The sequence below is a fragment of the Pavona decussata genome, unplaced genomic scaffold (genome assembly GCF_977016875.1).
Source record: "Pavona decussata unplaced genomic scaffold, jaPavDecu1.1 SCAFFOLD_48, whole genome shotgun sequence".
In the NCBI taxonomy this organism is placed as follows: domain Eukaryota; kingdom Metazoa; phylum Cnidaria; class Anthozoa; order Scleractinia; family Agariciidae; genus Pavona; species Pavona decussata.
In genome coordinates this window covers 6221207-6239623 of record NW_028145470.1, presented here as the reverse complement: position 1 = coordinate 6239623, position 18417 = coordinate 6221207, and the positions used below count along the sequence as shown (strand labels likewise).

The window sequence follows — 18417 nt, the reverse complement described above, 5'->3', positions numbered from 1 at the left end:
CAGCATTGATCACAGACCTGCTCCAGGCATAGTGAGCCCATCTTTTCACTCGAGTTTGAAGCGCGTGTGGCACCTTATGGTGTTCCATGAATTGTTTGATCGAATCCATTCTGAAACAAAACAACAAATTATATTAAAACTAAAAGTACCTTTTCAAACTACAGTGCCAGGACGAGAGTTAGGGATATATAAAGAATTCCGTAGAGGACAAAACGAGGAAGCTCAATTTGCAGTAAGAGTGTCAGCCCATAGCAATCCTAACCTACAGACTGCAAAAGAACTACGAAAGAGATCATTAAGACTTCAACTGTAAGGTTCTTAACTGCAAAATGAAACTAGAAGATATAGGTTTGTTTATCATTACGTAGAACAACTGGCGGTGTGACTTAAATATTTCAAGTTCAATTTGAAGATTATTATCAAGTCTTGTGTATAACACTTTTGAGACATACATGCTTTAACAACAGCTTCGTGTAACTTTTGTGTCGGTCTTTTCTTCCCAGAACATGTGTCTATGACTTATCCTAAAGAACCCCGAATGCAACGTTTTCAAACGTAACTTGTGTCTCTGCTAAGAAGATACAAAAAAGTGATTATTCAGAATGTAGTCTGCAACGAAAATGCGTGGTTAAGGGCTGACCTCCTTGAACTAAATTGACTAAATTCTCTTTTTGAATATCTTATTTGTAAAAATTGGGTGTACATTTGGTCTTATTAAGACTGATCAATCCACACTCCGTAACGTTTTTTTTGAAATTTGAAATTGGCAGAAAGTGCCTTCTACTTCTCATCCTTCACGCGTGTACTGAATTTGTTGAACTGTCAAATCAACTCAGCCATTGCACGGAACAATCCAAAAACTGAATGCGTTGTGGCGCTTGCAATACACCAACACATACTTAAGATACTATAACTTAAACTATTTCGAGAATGTAAGCTTATCTCATCGAAAGTAACGACAATAAGAGACTGCTAAATGTTACAGCAGTCGATATCGCCGAAGAACCTCTCAGTTGGACGCAATGAAGTAAAAGCACAACAGCTTTCAAACCTCGCCTGAAAATTTGTCCTGGCAGCATTCATGTTACTGATGACGTCACCCACGTTGCCCACGACAGTCGCAAATACAAAGATTCCAAGGAGAAACATACATCCCGTAAAGATATACTCCTGTATATAGGAAGAGAAAGCGACCACGAAGATTTAGTTTAATCAGTCTATGAACCCGTCAAAGCAGAGGCCGTTTTCGGCCCTTGTTACACTCGCTGGAAAAGGTGAAACAAGAGCCACAAGAGGTGTCTGCTCTTGCAGGCTAAGAGAAGACCAGAGAGTAAACCGGAGTAATTAAAACGAGGTTAGAACCACAATCAGATAGAATGGAGTGCTATTAAAAATATTTTATTGGTCTTGAACACAAGGTATTAGGGAGATTAAGCACCACGATTACGGTAAACGGAAAACGTGAGATTCGCGGTTATGTTTACTTGAAATGAACAGTACAAAGATGAGAATAGTGCAAACTAATTCTGGCCTTTGATGCTAAAGCAAAACTACTCGATTTGACAGAGAAACTGAAAACAGTAAGCGGTAAATATAGGATAAACATGGTCACGTGGTCATATCTCACGTTTGCCGTTTGCCGTAAACGTCATTCTTAACCTCTCTAATATTACATTTACGGCAAACGGAATGACCACGTGACCATGCTTACCCTGTATTTGCCGCTCGCTCTTTTCAGTTTCTCAGCAAAATAAGTAGTATAGCATGATCATCAACGGCCATTATTTTGCGCTATTGTCATCTACGTGCTCATTTTTTTTTCCAAGAAAACATAAACGCGAATCTCATGTTTGCCGTAAACGCGATTCTAAATCTCTCTAATGAAAGCTTGTGGCTTCCGTGACCGTTCCAACTGATATAAATGATGATGAATTACTAAAACTTGAGACAATTAGCCCACTAAGCGAAATGTTGTATCCAGGCGTAAGATTCAAAATAAACTGTGGTGATGCGTCAGTGGGAAAGTGAAAGACGAAAATTGGTTGTATTACCCAGTGGAATTAATAAACAACCTGCACTTCAAGCAAGACGATACAGATCTGTGAAACAGGGAGTAGAAATGGCGAAAGCGTCAGTGAACACATACAAGACGTTGAAAAAATGACTTACTATGTTTGTCTGGGGACTTGGAGTTTCACCAATCGTCATTAGAGTAAGAACCGACCAGTAAAAGGACTTAACGTACTTCCTGCAAGAAAAGTCATAGGTCAAGGAAACTGTTTAAAATGGACTGTAGTAAAACCAAAACCAAAGTAACCACGATCACCAATCAAACAGACGTGAACAACACAACGTGCCGATCAGAACTTATAGCAGATATAGTTAAGCGGCGTCAAGCGCGGTAAAACGCGTGTAGGTCAAGATTAGTTTTGGTGTCCCTTATGATTTGTTGAGGGAGAAGCGCAAGGATCTGAGAGACAAGATATTAAGATAATATTTATTTAAACGCGAACAATTCATCACCTATATCACAAATATAATAATCATTACAAAGAAAATAATAATTCTCTAATAAACCATGCAAGTGTAAAAATTAAAAAAAGTTGAATTGTCCAAGGGAATCTTCTTGCCTTACGTCACAAGGAAGGCTGTTCCAAAGGGTGGCGCCACCGTAGCTAAAGCTATTCTTATCTGAATAGTTTGTGCGCGGTAATGGAACTTTGAGTTTATTCTCAGAGTCTCTTAGGTTATATGCAATTTCTCGTAGTAAAGCACAACCAATGATACATATATGTAATTACACAATGCACCCTGATGCGCTAAACCTGGTTAAGTTTATAACAAATCAGTAAAGAATTTGTATATTAATATTTTCAACTGAACCTAACTTAAAAGAAAATGGGCCAGTTATTTAAACACAGTCTAATTTAGGCCGCGGATTAAGACAATCAGTGGGCCTCCAAATCTGTTTAAAGGTGGTTTATTTTAAGTACATAAATAGTTTTCTAGTCTGGGATACAAGCCTTCTTGTTACTGTCAGCAGCAGCCAATGTTTAGATAAGATTGGTGGCAAAATTGAAAACGGCTTAGAAAGTGGTTTTGATAAACACCGTCTAAACTATATTTTAATAACTGACCAAATGTTTTTCCCAAACCTTGTGAAGTGATCTCCTCCTTGTACGGTTTCTGTGTATACCCAATCATTTGTTCCCAATCCTTCATATTCAGAGATGGTATAGTACAGACAAGCGACCCAGTGCATGGCTAGACTCAGATAAAGAATCAGCTTGAAAGCTCGCAAACGGTTAGGTTTACTAGTTCGGTAGTCACTCATCACGAAAAACGTTTCCAACGAGTGCCACTTCAATAGCCTGGGTAGACGTAACAGCTTCACGTAACAAGGAACTAGGAAGAAAGCGAAACAAGGAGGCCGTGAACTAGCCGCCAACAAAAGACATAAAAAAACGCCGACCACGACTAACTATCGCGATACAGCGGCGCCTAAATAGTCGACTTCATCGCCTGATGAAGACTTACTTACGGTAAGGTTGCTGGTGCAGAGGCAATTTGTTATGCAACTTGCAAACGACAATATACAGTTATTACTTAGCAAGTTAGAATGAAAATACAAATCGAAACGAAAGCAAAAGGGGGACTTGGGGTGCTTACTATTTACGCAAACCACCCGGATGGAAATTTTCGGCATAAATACGAAATGATTAAGCTTGATATTTAGATGGATAGCATGCAAAATGTATGAACATCAGCTGTAAATCCCAAAAGGAGTAATAAAAATACATCACTTTGACCAGAAGCCCATAATTTCAGAAGTAGTCCAAATGGAATGATGCGTACCATTTGATTTTCCAACTAGAATTTTCCGGGTTTTCCATTCTGAAGATTGTGTAATATGACTGGCTATTCTTATGTTCTTATTGTTATTCCTTCCTTGCATAAAGACCTAAAAAAAAAACAACTGGAAAGTAAAACTAACCAGTCGTATTTACAAAAAGTAGCATTGAACAACCTCTATTATGAGAATACATATTTACAATTACTGATAAACTGCACACGCTCAAAAGCTGGTATGGTTTTTCCTGATAATTATGTACTGGAAAAGCCACTGTTGGTAACCGTTTAATTACTATTGGATTCATGGTAATTACGTTCAGTTCAGGAAAATCGCCAAATAAGTGAAATACTTTTGAACTTCTAGTCTTTGTTGGGTTAAGTATTTTGATCTCTAAAAGAAACGCCTACAGTTAATGAAACTGTAAACTAGGATAACCTGTCACACTTACAAAATATCGAATCAGAGATTGATTCCAAAGGAAGAAGACAAATAATGTCAACTTTGAATCTTCTCTTTTTACAATACTTCTTTGTCAATTGTACAGGATCTTTAACCTGAAAGAGACAACAACTTCACAAATAAACCCTATATTCTGCGAGTTCCTCTTCCCCATCATCCTGTGACTAGCCTTTCCTGATATCTCCTCAAACATCCTACCTCTTCACCTCTCGAAGCATTCCCTCATCTATTTCTCCCGAAACCCACCCCTCCCACCCCCCCCCCCTCCAAAAAGAAAAAGGCATTAAACAGCTCAGATGTCATCGTGTCGTTACATAAACTTTTGCGCAGACCTAACAAATGTGCCCGTGATAGCAAAGTGGTGGTATTAAGGTCGTGGTTGTAATTGCTTCATCAAGTTGCAAAACTGCGAAAGGACAAAATTTGTTTTTTTAGAAAAAATATTGTATGTTTTCCTAGTTCTACGTAAGACCAGCGAGAGAAAAGCTACGCTTTTCCAATCGTTGAAACTCAAGTAAGCTATGAGTGCACGTGAGTTAGTACAATTAACGTACCATAATGCCGTGGTCATCTCGGTAAGCAGTTCGTAGTTGCAGACATATATCGCAGGCATACAAAACATCAGCAAACATGTCTCCCCACCAGAAGAGAAATCTAGGGAGAGACTGAAAAACAGGAAAGAGTTGGCAATTAGGCAAACACTTGAATAAATAAATAAACAAACAATGTCATTTGCCTGAGTTGGCACCGGTGTTATCTAAGGATGCGTTCGATTGACCTTGTTTCGCAATAGGAATACATACAACGATGACAAAAAATCTATCATAAGAGGTTTTAGGAGTTACTAAACAAGACTAGTGTCTAACTTGGAAACTACATGGTTTTCTTAGGCACTAGGCATTTCCACCTTAGATATTTATATTTAGTTAGTCTTATTAACAACTATAAAACTTTAAATTAACTAAATATAAATATAAAATATTATATCATGTTTTAAGGGAATGTGAAATGAAGTATTGTTGTTGTTGTTGTTGTTGGAGTACGAAATGGCTCTTAAATTATCATGTGTCACTGAATGTTTCCACAAAACGCTTTCAAAGAGAAATCTAACAACTGTTCCGCTTATTCCTATTCCGGAATACGGTCAATCAAACGCAACCATACTCTCATATCAGGCTCTCATATTATCCCGTAGAATTCGTTAACGCTTAATCACGTTACAGTCTGAGCTCCCAAGTAAACGAACAGATATAAGCATTCGGGTCCAAGTGTCTGTCTTAGGAAGGTCTATCCAATTCTTGAAAGTTAGTGTTTGTCACTAAATAGGCTGCTAGCAGTTCCTTCCTAAATAGTCGAGGGGGCCGCGAGGGAGGGAAACCACTTGAAGGCGCACGAGGCGAGGGGTGCTGGGGGAGAGGCAGGGAAAAAAGCACCAGTTAGTTTCTCTCCAGCACCTTTCCAAGTTTCCTCTCTTGTTTTGTTTGTTTCCGTCTCGAAAAACTTATGCCACTCTAGCTCTCCCGCTTAACTATCCTGAAAGGGACTGCAGTCTAGCCACTAGCTATCGACGAACTGCAGAAAATCTACCTTTGCTTTCGGAGTTTATTATTATTTTCGGGTGGATCTCTTAACGTTTACCACGAAAACAAGTGTTTATGTTAATTTGGGAAAGGTCTCTCCTAACAAACAAAGTTACAGACTATTTAACCTTAATGCGACACTGAAAGCACCGACAAAGCGTCGTTTCTGGCAAGTGTTGCTTAATATTTTCGGCATCGAGTGAACTGACGTAGCTTCCATTCAAGTACTATACTATTTCACGAAATACCGCCCTTACCTCTTCAGACGTCTCTTTGAAAGCGATTCTGAGAATAACAGTCCAAAAGTTATAGATAACAATAGCTGCAACCATACCCTTTGAAAAGATAAAATGCACACAGAGCTAGAAATTAACTTTGATTCCACATTTGAATAAACAACTGAAGATAAATACTTTACTGGTTAGGACCAACTTACAATTAAATTAAACTTGGTGGTGTAACATCAGCAAACAGCGAAATATCATGGAAATATGTCACATAACATCAATTCATGCTTGTGTTTGAAAAGTCTCAGAAATGGATATTGACAAAATGTACCAGGTGAAGTAGGCAAACAATCTGGAAACCATCCATTGAAATTTTCAATTATTCCTCGGCAAGTCAAAGAGTTGTTTCTGATACCAATGGCCAGTAAACCAACGTTATTGTCGAAGACTCAATTTTTTCCTCTTGATTCCGATAAAAAGAGGGTATTACAGGTAAAGTGACACAGGACCAAAGATTGTCCACAGAGCCGTAGCTTAACCCTATTTTTGAAGCCTTAAGCAACTAGAAGTATTACTAATCCCCCTCAATGGGTTCCTTGTCCATCACCCCGGTACTATGTCGCCTGTACCAGCTCGTATACACTTTACTTAAGGACGGTGCCTACTATTGTTACTGCGCATACGTTCTGCGCATCGCGAGATACTCGGGTTTCCTATTGGTGGTGCCTACTAACACAGGAATATTTTTGCGCGGTTTAAAACTATACGGAGAAAGCAGAACTTAGCAAGTGTTTTTGGTATCTCAACAGAAAATTGGGGATATCCATGCATTTTTCAGAGATAATTAAGCGTCAATTTAGGAAAAAATCCCATACATTGCTTTACATTTTGGCGCATTTTAGAGATATTGTTGCTTAATTATCTCTGAAAAATGCGTGGTTACCCCCAATTTTCTTGTTGGATTCCAATAGCCCTTGCTAAGATCTACTTTTTCCGCATTGTCATAAACCGCACAAAAATACTTCGGTATTAGTAGGCACCGTCCTTAAGTAGAAAGAGTCATAGTGGAGTAAAGTTCCTAGTCTAACGCAGTGCAGACACTTAGCCTGGAACCACCAGCCTTACGATCTTCGATCAACGAAGTCTGATCGTAAACGGCTAAAAGGTACACCGGCCACTGCGCCTCTCCAGCAAGAGGGAAACGCTCAGTTAAACTCTTAAGAACCAAAATAAGCAATTATGATGTACCATCCATAAGAAGTAAATGTCATCTTCCGGATCTAACACAAGTCTTTCTGATCGTAAGGGCTACAAGAAATAAACAAATAAATACTTTGTAAACATCCGAAGTAAATAAATGAATACTGGTCACTACTGTCTAATCTAACACGTAATTTGGCTTCAATTATTTCCACACACACACAGCAAATCATACACAATATATTTACAAACTTAACACCGTTGTCTTTAAATCGGAGCTTGTCAGTTGTGATAATTTCCAACAACAAATCTTTCTTGTTAATGGATTTCATTCTAGCTTCCAAACTTCCAATGATCGCACCTCTTGAACAGGAAATGTATGAAAAACCACAAAACCAGATAAAAGAAATTTTATCGATCGCTTAAAGGTTGCAAGTAAAGTTGATGTCAAACTTCGGTTACGACTTCCTTACCCAACGTTTATTCTGCTATTCTCTGACAAACTAACTTGAAAAAGTAAGGGGTGGACAAACCTTTCAGTTCCATCGAAGAGCTTCCCTTCTGCAGTTATTCAAATTACTTTTCTCTCAACGCAAAAACATGTCCGAAGATAGTTGGTTTCGTTTACAAACTGAAACTTGCCTCTGTGACGAAACAAAGGAAGAAAATGCACGCGCAAAAATCAGCCAATCAGATCCATTTCTTTTACGTGACGCGAGCGCGCGCCCTCAACGGTCTAAATTTGCGCATGTGCGGCTAAGGAGGGCATTTTTCGAGTATTTCAAAGAAGGAATACACTGCAAAACGTATATTGGTTCCACTGAAAAATATCCAGACGGCGAAAGTAAAAGAAAACGACTTTGGTCAACATTTTGGAGGAGGGATGCGCTAGATTTCAAGGTGTTGTGAATTCGGAATGTCCAGAATATGTCCCAGTAATACCCAACATTTTATCTCCAAACTTAAAAAAAAAGTCTTCAAAATAACAGGTTATGATTCAGTTTTAGTCTGCTTTATGTCAAGGAGGTGCGTAAAGTTAATTCGTCGCATTTTGCGTTACTGCTTTTACAAATTTTACGCCCGCATAACTCATTCGTGTTGCTTTCTCTAATGAAATCAAACCTTTTGAATTGATTCTCCTATTGAATGGATGACTTTTATTAGTGATCTCCGGCTTGAATGTGACGAGCTCGATGTCTCTTCGCTTTCTTTACTGATACTTTGTGCCGCACTGTTATGAACACATGTTCCATTCCTAATTTCAGAAGTAAATGCAATAATATTTAGTTATTGTAACAGAAAAAGATTCGCGATCTTTTGCATTTTAATTTTTTACCTACTTTCCAAGCTTCGTATACCGCCCAGGAGGAATACCTCCCTCCACCCACCACCTTAAAATTCCGTTCAACTGCCCTGACAATACAAGTGTTGACGAAACAAGATGAACTTGTCATGGAAGTTTGCATCTTGAGTACATTCTGTTACACTGCATACGAGAAGGCGCGTGCCTATTAATTATCGCTTTTAAGTTCAGAACAGTGAAAAACCCCATTACAAACTTAATCCCTTTTCTAACTGCTAAGGATACAAACATTGAATGTATTTTTATCTAAGAGGCTCATGATGTGAACTTATGGAACATAAAAACAGAATTTTACTTACGTCGTTTTTTCATCCTTGTACCAGCAAAAACAGAAAGAAAAATAAACAAATATTAAATATATAAAATAAGAAATACATACATTTATATATTATTATATATTGGATAATGCATTTGCAGGATTTTGATTGGCTTAGTGGCCATGGGATATCAGCCATTATCAAAAACTGACTGGATCATTGTATAATGCATTTCCAGGGATTTGATTGGCTTAGCGGCCATGGTATATGAGCTATTATACCATGGCCGAGAAATAGTGACCATTAAATTCTCTTCAGTTTGTTTTTGTTTTTGTTTTTTAAGTGAAAGCAGTAAGATCTAGCAATATTTCTTGATTGTTTTTAATAAAACAATTATTCCACTCGCGCTTGTTGGATAAGAGATGATTATAGCCAACTCGACGCTACGCGCCTCGTTGGCTATCTATTATCTCATATCCAACTAGCGCGATAGTTACCACGAACAAAAACTGGCGGCCAATAAATCGGCGTCGGCTGCTTTTATAAAACAGTTATTGTACTCGCGCTCATTGGATATAGCCAACGAGCGCCTAGCACCAATTTGGCTATCTACCATCTCATATCCAACGTGCGCTGGCCAGTGAAATGATTGTTAAATGAAATTTTGTATGAAATACGCTCATGAAAGGGTGTCTACCACAGGGTTGTCATCAGGATAAACAAAACTCTCTCGACTTTTCACAGACCACAATCCAGTTTCACCGACCATTCAGGATGGCCAGACCTAATTACTTGACTTGTTTATGAACCTCGCCAATTATCAAACCTTGTGGCAAACCGGATTACGGTTACTTCCCTGACTTCACACTAACCAGGAGCCAGTTTCATTGACTATTCATGATGAATCCTCTTGACAGTAAAACCCTTAAAACCAATTGATTACCTTGGCTTTTTGAAACAACATTGTGTTATCCATGAGAGAACGTCCATTATGAAACCTTGTGGCAAACGCAAAAACATTCCCTCACTTTTCACTGACTTAGAAATCGAATTTATAAATTAATACAAAATTCCCTGATTTTCACTTGGGAAATAAACTGTTTCTAGTCCTAACGTCGAAACTGCGGAAGGGAAGAATAAGCCGGTTTTGACTTTACTCTGTAAATACACAAATAGTTAGTGCCATATGATTTGAACACTGCTGAAACTGCTTAGGCACAATGACACCTTATGAGAAACCCTGAAATGAGTATCACTCGTCGAGCTTCGTGCATAGCTAGAGTATGAGCACGAGGTGTCTGCTTAAGTAAAAAGAAATCGTGAGGATGTTTGAAATTATTGATGGTAATATTATTGATGGTAGAGCGAATAACGGCGTGATACACTCAATAAACGTTCTCGGAAAGCCTACGCGAGAAGACCGCAGGTTAATATGGGTACTGAATTTATAATTACTTTAACAAACTCTGCTATGGCTCACCCTTATAGAAAATAAATCACAGTGGCAAATGTTTATGCATACGCACAAAAATTATATATAACTCCAGGAAGGTTGAGGAAAAAGGTTATTACGTTAATGCAATAAGCAGAAAAACCCTATGCTCATTACACAAATCAATGTTTTGGGGTGTTTTGTAAATTTTTGGGTGATTTTAGGTATATTTGGGAGGAGATAGTTTTTCTCAAAAGAGTAGTAAAAATTAAGAGAAATAAGAAATATTGCGGAAGATTTAGTGAAGTTTTAAAATTAGAATTTGTAATTAATAATTAATAGACGGATACCAAGTTAGTCCACTAGCAACCTAGGGTGCTCTTGCGTGGGTATCAACTGTCTGTTAGTGTTCCAAAAATCTTTTTTTTTTCTTCTATCCCTTCCTTAAACCTCTGAAAATTCCATCCAAATTCATGAGTACCCCCACCTTAAAAGGGAGTTCCGCTTTTAGGCTTGGCTAAATATATATGTTATTACGAAATTCACAGCTACCCACACCAACTTTCGATCTCCTCGAGGAAGCTTGAGAAAACGTTGACAGAAATAGCTGTATCATGTATCATCAGTGATTGAATGATCGTTTGATGACTGCTTACAACTGCTTACAAAGGGCTGTAGATTTGGATTGTGGAACCCCCATTAACTAACATGTATAATCAGTCACATCTCATGTTACGTAGATAACTTCCCAAAAGCTCAAGTTCAATGTCAAAATATCATAACATACCATAAAACATATGAATTTCGTGCAACGTTTAGACTAAAAAGATATTCAAAAACACGTTTGGAAGCCCACAGACAAGTTCAGGTGCAATTTTTTGGATACTTTGAACTCAAACAATTTAAATAAATGTATCTGTGCATGTTTAATTTCTGACTAATGGGGCTAAAAGGGGGTCGGTGAGTCTACTTTAAAACTTGTGAAATACATTTGAAGACAAAACATCTCTACACGCATCCAGTTGGTCAGCCACTACGCGAGAGTACAGCTGGGTGGTAAAAGCATGTATTGGGTGTTCATTGATTAATTATTAACCTCAAATTACTATTCCCAATTCAGTTGTATTTTCTGAAACGTCGACGAGATATTAAGATAATTAAATTCAGCGAAGACCAACAAAAACATTGCAACCAGATTGCCCCCGCCCCCTTAAAACCACAGCCCCAGGATCCATAGCCGGTGTTATTAGTATAAACCGGTGCTTTGAGGATGATGAGTGCATGTGTGCTACGTTTACGAGACAACCAAAGAATTCCCATTGAAAGCACTTAAACCGCGACGTGTTAATGTCTACAACAGTTAAGGTTGAGGCCGGTTTCGCTGCTAGTTTACCACTGATAAGCACACTGGAGCACCGCGGATATAATATATTTAATCTTTTAAGTACTTTATGTGGAAAAGGGTGGGAAAGGTTTCAGCAAAAAAAGCAATAAACACCTTTTATGTTTGCTCTTTCACACCAACTCACAGGCAAAAAGGAATGCCAAGGAGGTGTTAATGTATTTCTTATGAATACGCTTACAACCTTTCGCCGAGATTTTCATTAGCACATTCATAACAGGGCCCCAAACTTGGCACAAAATATAATTTGGAGCTCGTTTTAAGTAAACATGACACATTAACAAATTGCCACTAATTAAAAACTGTCAAAACAAAACGATAATCGTGAATATTTCAGCAATTTTAATCAATCTACGAAGCATAAAACAAACCAAGCTCGAGAAGAATTTGGTCACTGAGAAAATAAATTTTCCACGATGTACACGTCGGTAAGCTGTGTTTGTGAGAGTACGATCTTATCATTAAATGACCCTTTTAGACTGTTAGCTACGTTTTGGCCAAACAAACGGATCCAAAAGGATTGATTCAACAAAAGTAGGGAAATCGAAAAATCATGCCGGGGTGACTCCTAAACTGTTTCATCTTTCTTGCAAAAACAAGATCATGATTAACTTCAGTGCCTCCTCGGCAAATTAAACTGACAAATGGAGAGAAAGCAGCGAACGTTTTATACCATAATGGGTATCCTAATGCATCTCAGCGACCAATCACTACCTTCAACGATCGCTGCCGCAATCATAAATATATTGTTGATAACTGTCTAGAAAGCTAACAGCGACCGGCAGATGTACTTCTCGGATGGCTCTTATGAAAATTAACCACATACAATTTTACAAATTTGTCTCATTTAGTTTCTCTCATTTTTCTTACGTCACTCAAAAGTATGGCAACGGCCGATAATATTCAAGTCGCAATTGGTATAAAATCGTTTGGTTTAATCTATAGTGCCAAATAACAAAACGAAATTCAGACTACAAAACGAATTATCATGAATTCACCAATGTATCCGAGCCATAAACCTCAGTTAAATTTGTGATCACATTTTACAAAAGCTCCCGCTCTTCCAAGAAATGTTTAACTTTTAATGAGGCAAATTTCCGAACCTTTATGTCAAAACAGGCAACTTTTCCGCAAGAGCAAACAGAGACAACGTCAACCAACTCACCTTGGAGGCTGAAATTCGTTTCAAAGCGTCGTAGTAGACATGATCTTTAGCTTCTTCTTGATTCTGTAGAATTTCCAACACTGTGCTGATTTTACGCGGGGTGGTATTGCGATGAGGGGTCCTTTTGTGGATCCATTCTCGCGCCACCTTCCATAGATTGGCCATCCAGCTTCAGATGGTTTGCGCGAGTTTAGAATCTATTCAACGCGACTGTCGGGACCGGACAAGAATGAAAACAGTTTGCTTTAACGGCAATAAACAAACCAGTGTCACGCTACTGAATCGAACAGTAGAAACAAACAAGGGAAACACTTTAAGCTAGAGTAGACGTTATGATTACCACGCAAGCTTTAGCAAGGGTAAGAAATAAACCACTTAGGATGGTTTATAAATCTATTTTGCATGTTAATATTTCTAGAATCACAATTGAAACCGGTCTATTGAATTTCCCAAAAGACTTCCTTGACAGCGTCATCATACCGAATGAATGTAAATGACTGGATAACTAAGACTTGTTTCTTGCTGGTGATAACAACAACAGATAACCTTCGCAGCAACTTCAGGCAATATAACTGTAAAAAGATAATCCCCCAACGAAAAAATTAGCAAACGCAAATGAAAACCGTTCGAGAAATTTACAGTTCCAGTCCAATTTAATTTACGACTTGTTTGTCAGAGAGGTGTCAGGAGAACAACTGTCTATTTGTTCTCGCTATTGACAGCGCATTCAACAAATCAATTCGGTGTGTCAATTAATTCAATTCTCGGCTAAGTCAGTTAATCCATGCACACTAAAGGGTCGTTTACATGGCAGGCAAAAAATGGTACGAACCCGTGGAAAAGTGGTATGGCACCCATAATTTTGGTAACGAAAGGGCTGTTTACACGACAGGCAGAAAAGGGTATGGAGCCGTTAAAAAGTGGTACGGTACCCACAATTTTTGTGAAGAAATACCCGTGCTGTTCTGCCTATATGGACCCAAAACAGCACGAGTATTTCTCTACAAAATTGTGGGTACCGTAGCACTTTTTAACGGCTCCGTACTACCTTTTCCCTGTCGTGTAAACAGCCCTGAATTACCCATGCTGTTTTGGGTCCAAAGGCGCCTATGGGCCTAAAACAGCAAGGGTTATTTCTTTCGCAAAAATAATAGGTACCGTACCTCTTTTCAACGAGTTTGTACCAGTTTTTACCTTTCGCGTAAACGGCGTGTCCGATAGAAGTTGCATTATAGGTGGTAGAGGATGTAGACCCTCACCAATGCAGTCCTACAAATACAGATGTCTGAGAAAAATCTGATTCAGTTCAGAGTATGTGTTCAAGATACGACCCAAATTGAAAGGAGCGCCTGACGTATTAGGCCTCAAACACCGTAATGATTACTTTTAGAACCTTGTGCATTTGTTTGATCTTGGAAGTTTACGAGACGGCACTTCTTAGCCATAGGGCGTTTTATTTATTTATCTATTTATTTATTTATTTATTTATTTATTTATTTTTACTCAACAGCAAAATGTCTGAATACTCGTTTGAAAAATCGAGCAAAGTTTTCTAAAAGCACAGGAACATCGCAGAAAAAAGCGTGTATTATGAATAGACGTTTGCCTAGCATGAGACGTTCTAGAAGTAAGGAGCGCTTAATGGAGAAGAAGTTGTCTTCTTAATGAAGACAACGGTGTTTTACTGATCACTTATTAAAGTTGGGAGGCTCAGTTGCAGGTGCATAGTCTTACAATTTCCTTATATTGTCAGTTTGTTTTGTGCTCAAGATGTGGAACGGTTCCCAATTTGCCGTGTAAACGTAAACTCCCTGACTCGTCTCAATATCCTTAAGTCCGTCTCGCCTCTCGCCTTTCCTTGAAAATCCTCACACCTCCCTGCTCTTTCACTGGTACAAAATAACTAGCAATACCCGTTGCCCAACATTAAGCAATTTTACCTTCTTTTTCTTCCCCTTTCCTCTGCCGTTTTTCACCCTTTTGGTTACCACCGCCTTTTCTCCCGCGTTCCTCCCCCTCCCATGGGCACAACAGCGAAAGAGTTTCGGGAAAGTGAGGGGGAAAGCTAGACAATTTATAAGGTACCAGACCGCTTAGGGAAGAACAGAAGGTGCAGGGCATCTAAGGCCAGAGCTTGTGCCTTGAAGCTCTGTTGAACATCCTGTATAAGCAGTGACGAAACTTCATCATAATAATAATACTGGGATACATCCTCCTCGTAACTGCACATATCTTGCAGAAAGTGTTGCCTCTTCCTTGAAAACCACCCTTGCTCTCAGATGTACAGAGTTTATCCGGATAAGAGTGAAAATGGAGACTTATTGAGGAAAATAATAATAATAATAATAATAATAATAATAATAATAATAACAATAACAATAACAAGAACAATAACAATAACAATAACAATAACAATAACAAGAACAAGAACAATAACAATAATAATAATAATAATAATAATAATAATAATAATAATAATAATAATAACAGAAACAACAACAACAACATTCTTGGTAAATGTCAGACGCGAATCAAGACCAGTTTCCACCAAGGAATACCACTGCGAGCGTAGCCAGCGTGTTTCAACCACACTGTTTTTATATTCGAGTGTAGTGATTATTTGTGATTGGTGTTTAAAGATTTCTATGGGTGAAATGGCAGTTCTTCTTATGTTGACACCGGAGCTGTCTCTAGTTTTTGGAGTCCAGTCAAACCCTCCACCCTTCCCTTAACAACCTTCTATTAAAAAAATAGAACAATAATAATGATAATAATAATAATAAATAAATAAATAAATAAATAAATAAAAACAAATGGGGGGACGGGTAAAAGATTAAGATGTTTCACAAGAAAAAAAATCCGCCCCCGGGCCTTACTTTGTCTGGTAAAAGGGCGAAAAGCAAGAGCTCGCCGGGTGCCTTCCCTGCCTCCTCTAGGACAAAACGTAACAAATATACTTTAATGAATGCAATCTTACCGAAGGGAACCAACATGTTCTTGGAAAAAGGTTAATGGCATTTAGAAAAACCCCAACATCAGGACCGGGATTCGTTTGTAAATATCAACCTTACAATGTAAATGGTTACCAACAACGACAAAAAAGGAATAAGCAGTTTTGTACAGCTTGGAAGTTTATTCTTTGGAAAGGGAAAGTGACTACAAATGTTCCACATAAATCTTGCTAGAGATAAAATTCCAAAAAAATTTATTTGAGGAGCTTATTATTTGAAAACAATTTCACTGAATAGTAGAGAGTGAAAAACTTCAGTTTTATTCTCCAGTACAAAACCTCCCTGAAAACAGTAACTAATGCACTAAATGAGACAATTAATGAAGACCTTCTGCAAACATCGTTTAATTGTTTCTTCCGTTATCAACTAATACATTTTCTCAAATCAAGTGATACGTGTGATTTTTAAAATATAATAAGAATGAGACCTGATCCTTGATGCGAAGCTCTACACGCTCGAATTAGGCAAAACTGGAAAGAAATGAATTCGTGGTGGGGCGTGAATGCGTAACCACATAAAGTTTGAGACTAGCAAAAATTATCCTCTTTATCTCTTAAGGGCAAGGAGTTTATAACTGAAAAGAAAAAGTGATTTTTTTTAAAACACTGAAAACACAAAAAGACGTTAATAAATTAACAGATATAGTGTTCAAGAGCTTTCATTTTAACGAATTTATTCACAGACTCAAAGCCGCACATTGCATATCAGTAGCGACAGCAGAACGATAAAATCTAAATAAAAAGCAAATAATTATTGCCTGCTGATAATTACGGTTCTCAGGTTAACGTTGGTGGAAATTTTTATGAGACGGAAGCAATTCAAAAATTACACATTTTAAATAGACAATTAACGAAACAAAACAATAGCAAAAGAAAGCCGCTTTTGCAAGCTAAGTTGAGCAAATTCTAAGCTAGATCGATACTATTGAAAAAAAGAAATTGACACAGCTAGAAAACCGGATAAATGGTCATACGATTTGGAAAAAAGAGGGTTTATCAAAAGGTAGCTAAAGTTTACACGATCGATTGTTATCAGAGTATAGCTTTTATATTGCTTTTTCACAATCAATTTCCATTGCCCCATCTCGAAGTAATAAAAGCCTTCTATTCTCGATACTACCCTCACTGTTTACCAACAGTGAAAAACATAATTCAGTTACAATGCCACAGACGAGAATAACTAAGTGACTCACGATTCTTGTCAGACCATACCGTTGTAACTTTGTTTTTCTTCCAGGGAAGTGGGAGACATTTATTCAGTGAATATCGATGAGTGATTTGTCACTTTTGCAGACTGCACTTCGAGTCTTTGAATCGCACAGTGAAAATTTAAGCCATCAATATTTTGGTCTCAAATCTCGAATTTTGCCAAAATGCTATCGTCACAGTGCGAGTAATACAATGACAACTACTTAGCTTGGTACTTCGCTGTGACGACTCTGCTGTTTTTTGTTGTTATTTTGTTTTTCTAATGCAGTACAAAAGCTAAACATTATGTAAGTTCAAGGCGACTATCGTAATCAGGAGTTAAAGGAATCCATTTAGGCCTTATCCAACCGCTGGGAAAAGCAGCTGTCTCAACTGCATAATACATTAATGACGTCAAGGACAAAGATAGCATGTGCTTCTTAATTCATTTTTGCTCCGAAAATCGCACTTATAATGCATGTCTGTTGGAACCTTATAACTTGCTTTTCTTCTAATCGTCGCCGTGGGGCGAACTGAACAGGTGGCGATTGCAAAACCAAAATTTAAACAACGGAAGCTCTAACCGTACACACGGAAAGCTCTTAACAATCATGATGGCTTTCAGATCTCAAAGTCTTTTCTAATTCAACGTTTACTCACGGATCAAGCGCTTTGACAGCCAGGAAAACCGCCGCTTAAATATTGCGTAAATTGCACTGAAACGAGTAATAACAATAACAGCCTCAATAACAATAGAAAGTTGGCAACGTTGGAGACTAATCGAGAGAGCCGCTTTGGAGCTCGGCAATCTCAATGACAAGTTCCCTAGTGTAAACCAGCAAGGAATCGGTAGTTTTCCTTTAAACTAATATATTAGACTGTAAAGGGGATATCTACCTGTTCAAAACTGCAGAACAAAGACTAAAGTGCGACCATTCAAATGAAAGCTATCAAACAATACTTTCTTGTGCTGTTTGTTTTTTGTTTTGTTTTTTTAACATTTTTTCCAAAATTGGAAATTTTGAAAATGCGCGCTAAAATACAAGGTTGGAATCATTGTTCGAGCACAAGAAACAGAAAAGAGAAACGGCGAACGCGAGAAACATCAAGCAGGTGTTTGGACTGTAGGAAAACACCGACATAAGCCTGGCCCCATGACGTGTAAACGAACAAAGAAATTCATCAACTAATTTAGACAAGCTGAGAAAATGACGCATGTATTTCAGGCTCTTAGATAAAAAAAAAACTTAAATGCAGGCAAAAAGTTTAATTATCACCATC

General features: G+C 38.0%; 1 protein-coding gene across 4 annotated transcripts in view; it reads right to left on the bottom strand.

The window, feature by feature from the left end:
* Positions 1 to 18417, bottom strand: part of LOC146482017 (cyclic nucleotide-gated channel alpha-3-like) — a 32211-nt gene that overhangs the window by 6761 nt on the left and 7033 nt on the right. The window contains exons 2-12 of one of the 4 annotated variants that reach the window (XM_085108086.1): positions 12939 to 13148; positions 8982 to 8995; positions 8442 to 8574; positions 7368 to 7427; positions 6150 to 6227; positions 4867 to 4977; positions 4302 to 4407; positions 3156 to 3405; positions 2170 to 2248; positions 1052 to 1170; positions 18 to 110 (exon numbers count right to left, since the gene is read on the bottom strand). In XM_085108086.1, coding sequence (XP_084964212.1) covers positions 18 to 110; positions 1052 to 1170; positions 2170 to 2248; positions 3156 to 3405; positions 4302 to 4407; positions 4867 to 4977; positions 6150 to 6227; positions 7368 to 7427; positions 8442 to 8574; positions 8982 to 8995; positions 12939 to 13103 — 1208 coding nt within the window. In that variant the 5' untranslated portion in view covers positions 13104 to 13148. Of the gene's footprint in view, positions 1 to 17; positions 111 to 1051; positions 1171 to 2169; positions 2249 to 3155; positions 3406 to 4301; positions 4408 to 4866; positions 4978 to 6149; positions 6228 to 7367; positions 7428 to 7852; positions 8375 to 8441; positions 8575 to 8981; positions 8996 to 12924; positions 13149 to 18417 lie in introns of those variants that run through there. The other 3 variants (XM_085108088.1, XM_085108087.1, XM_085108089.1) reach the window with 3 other exon arrangements.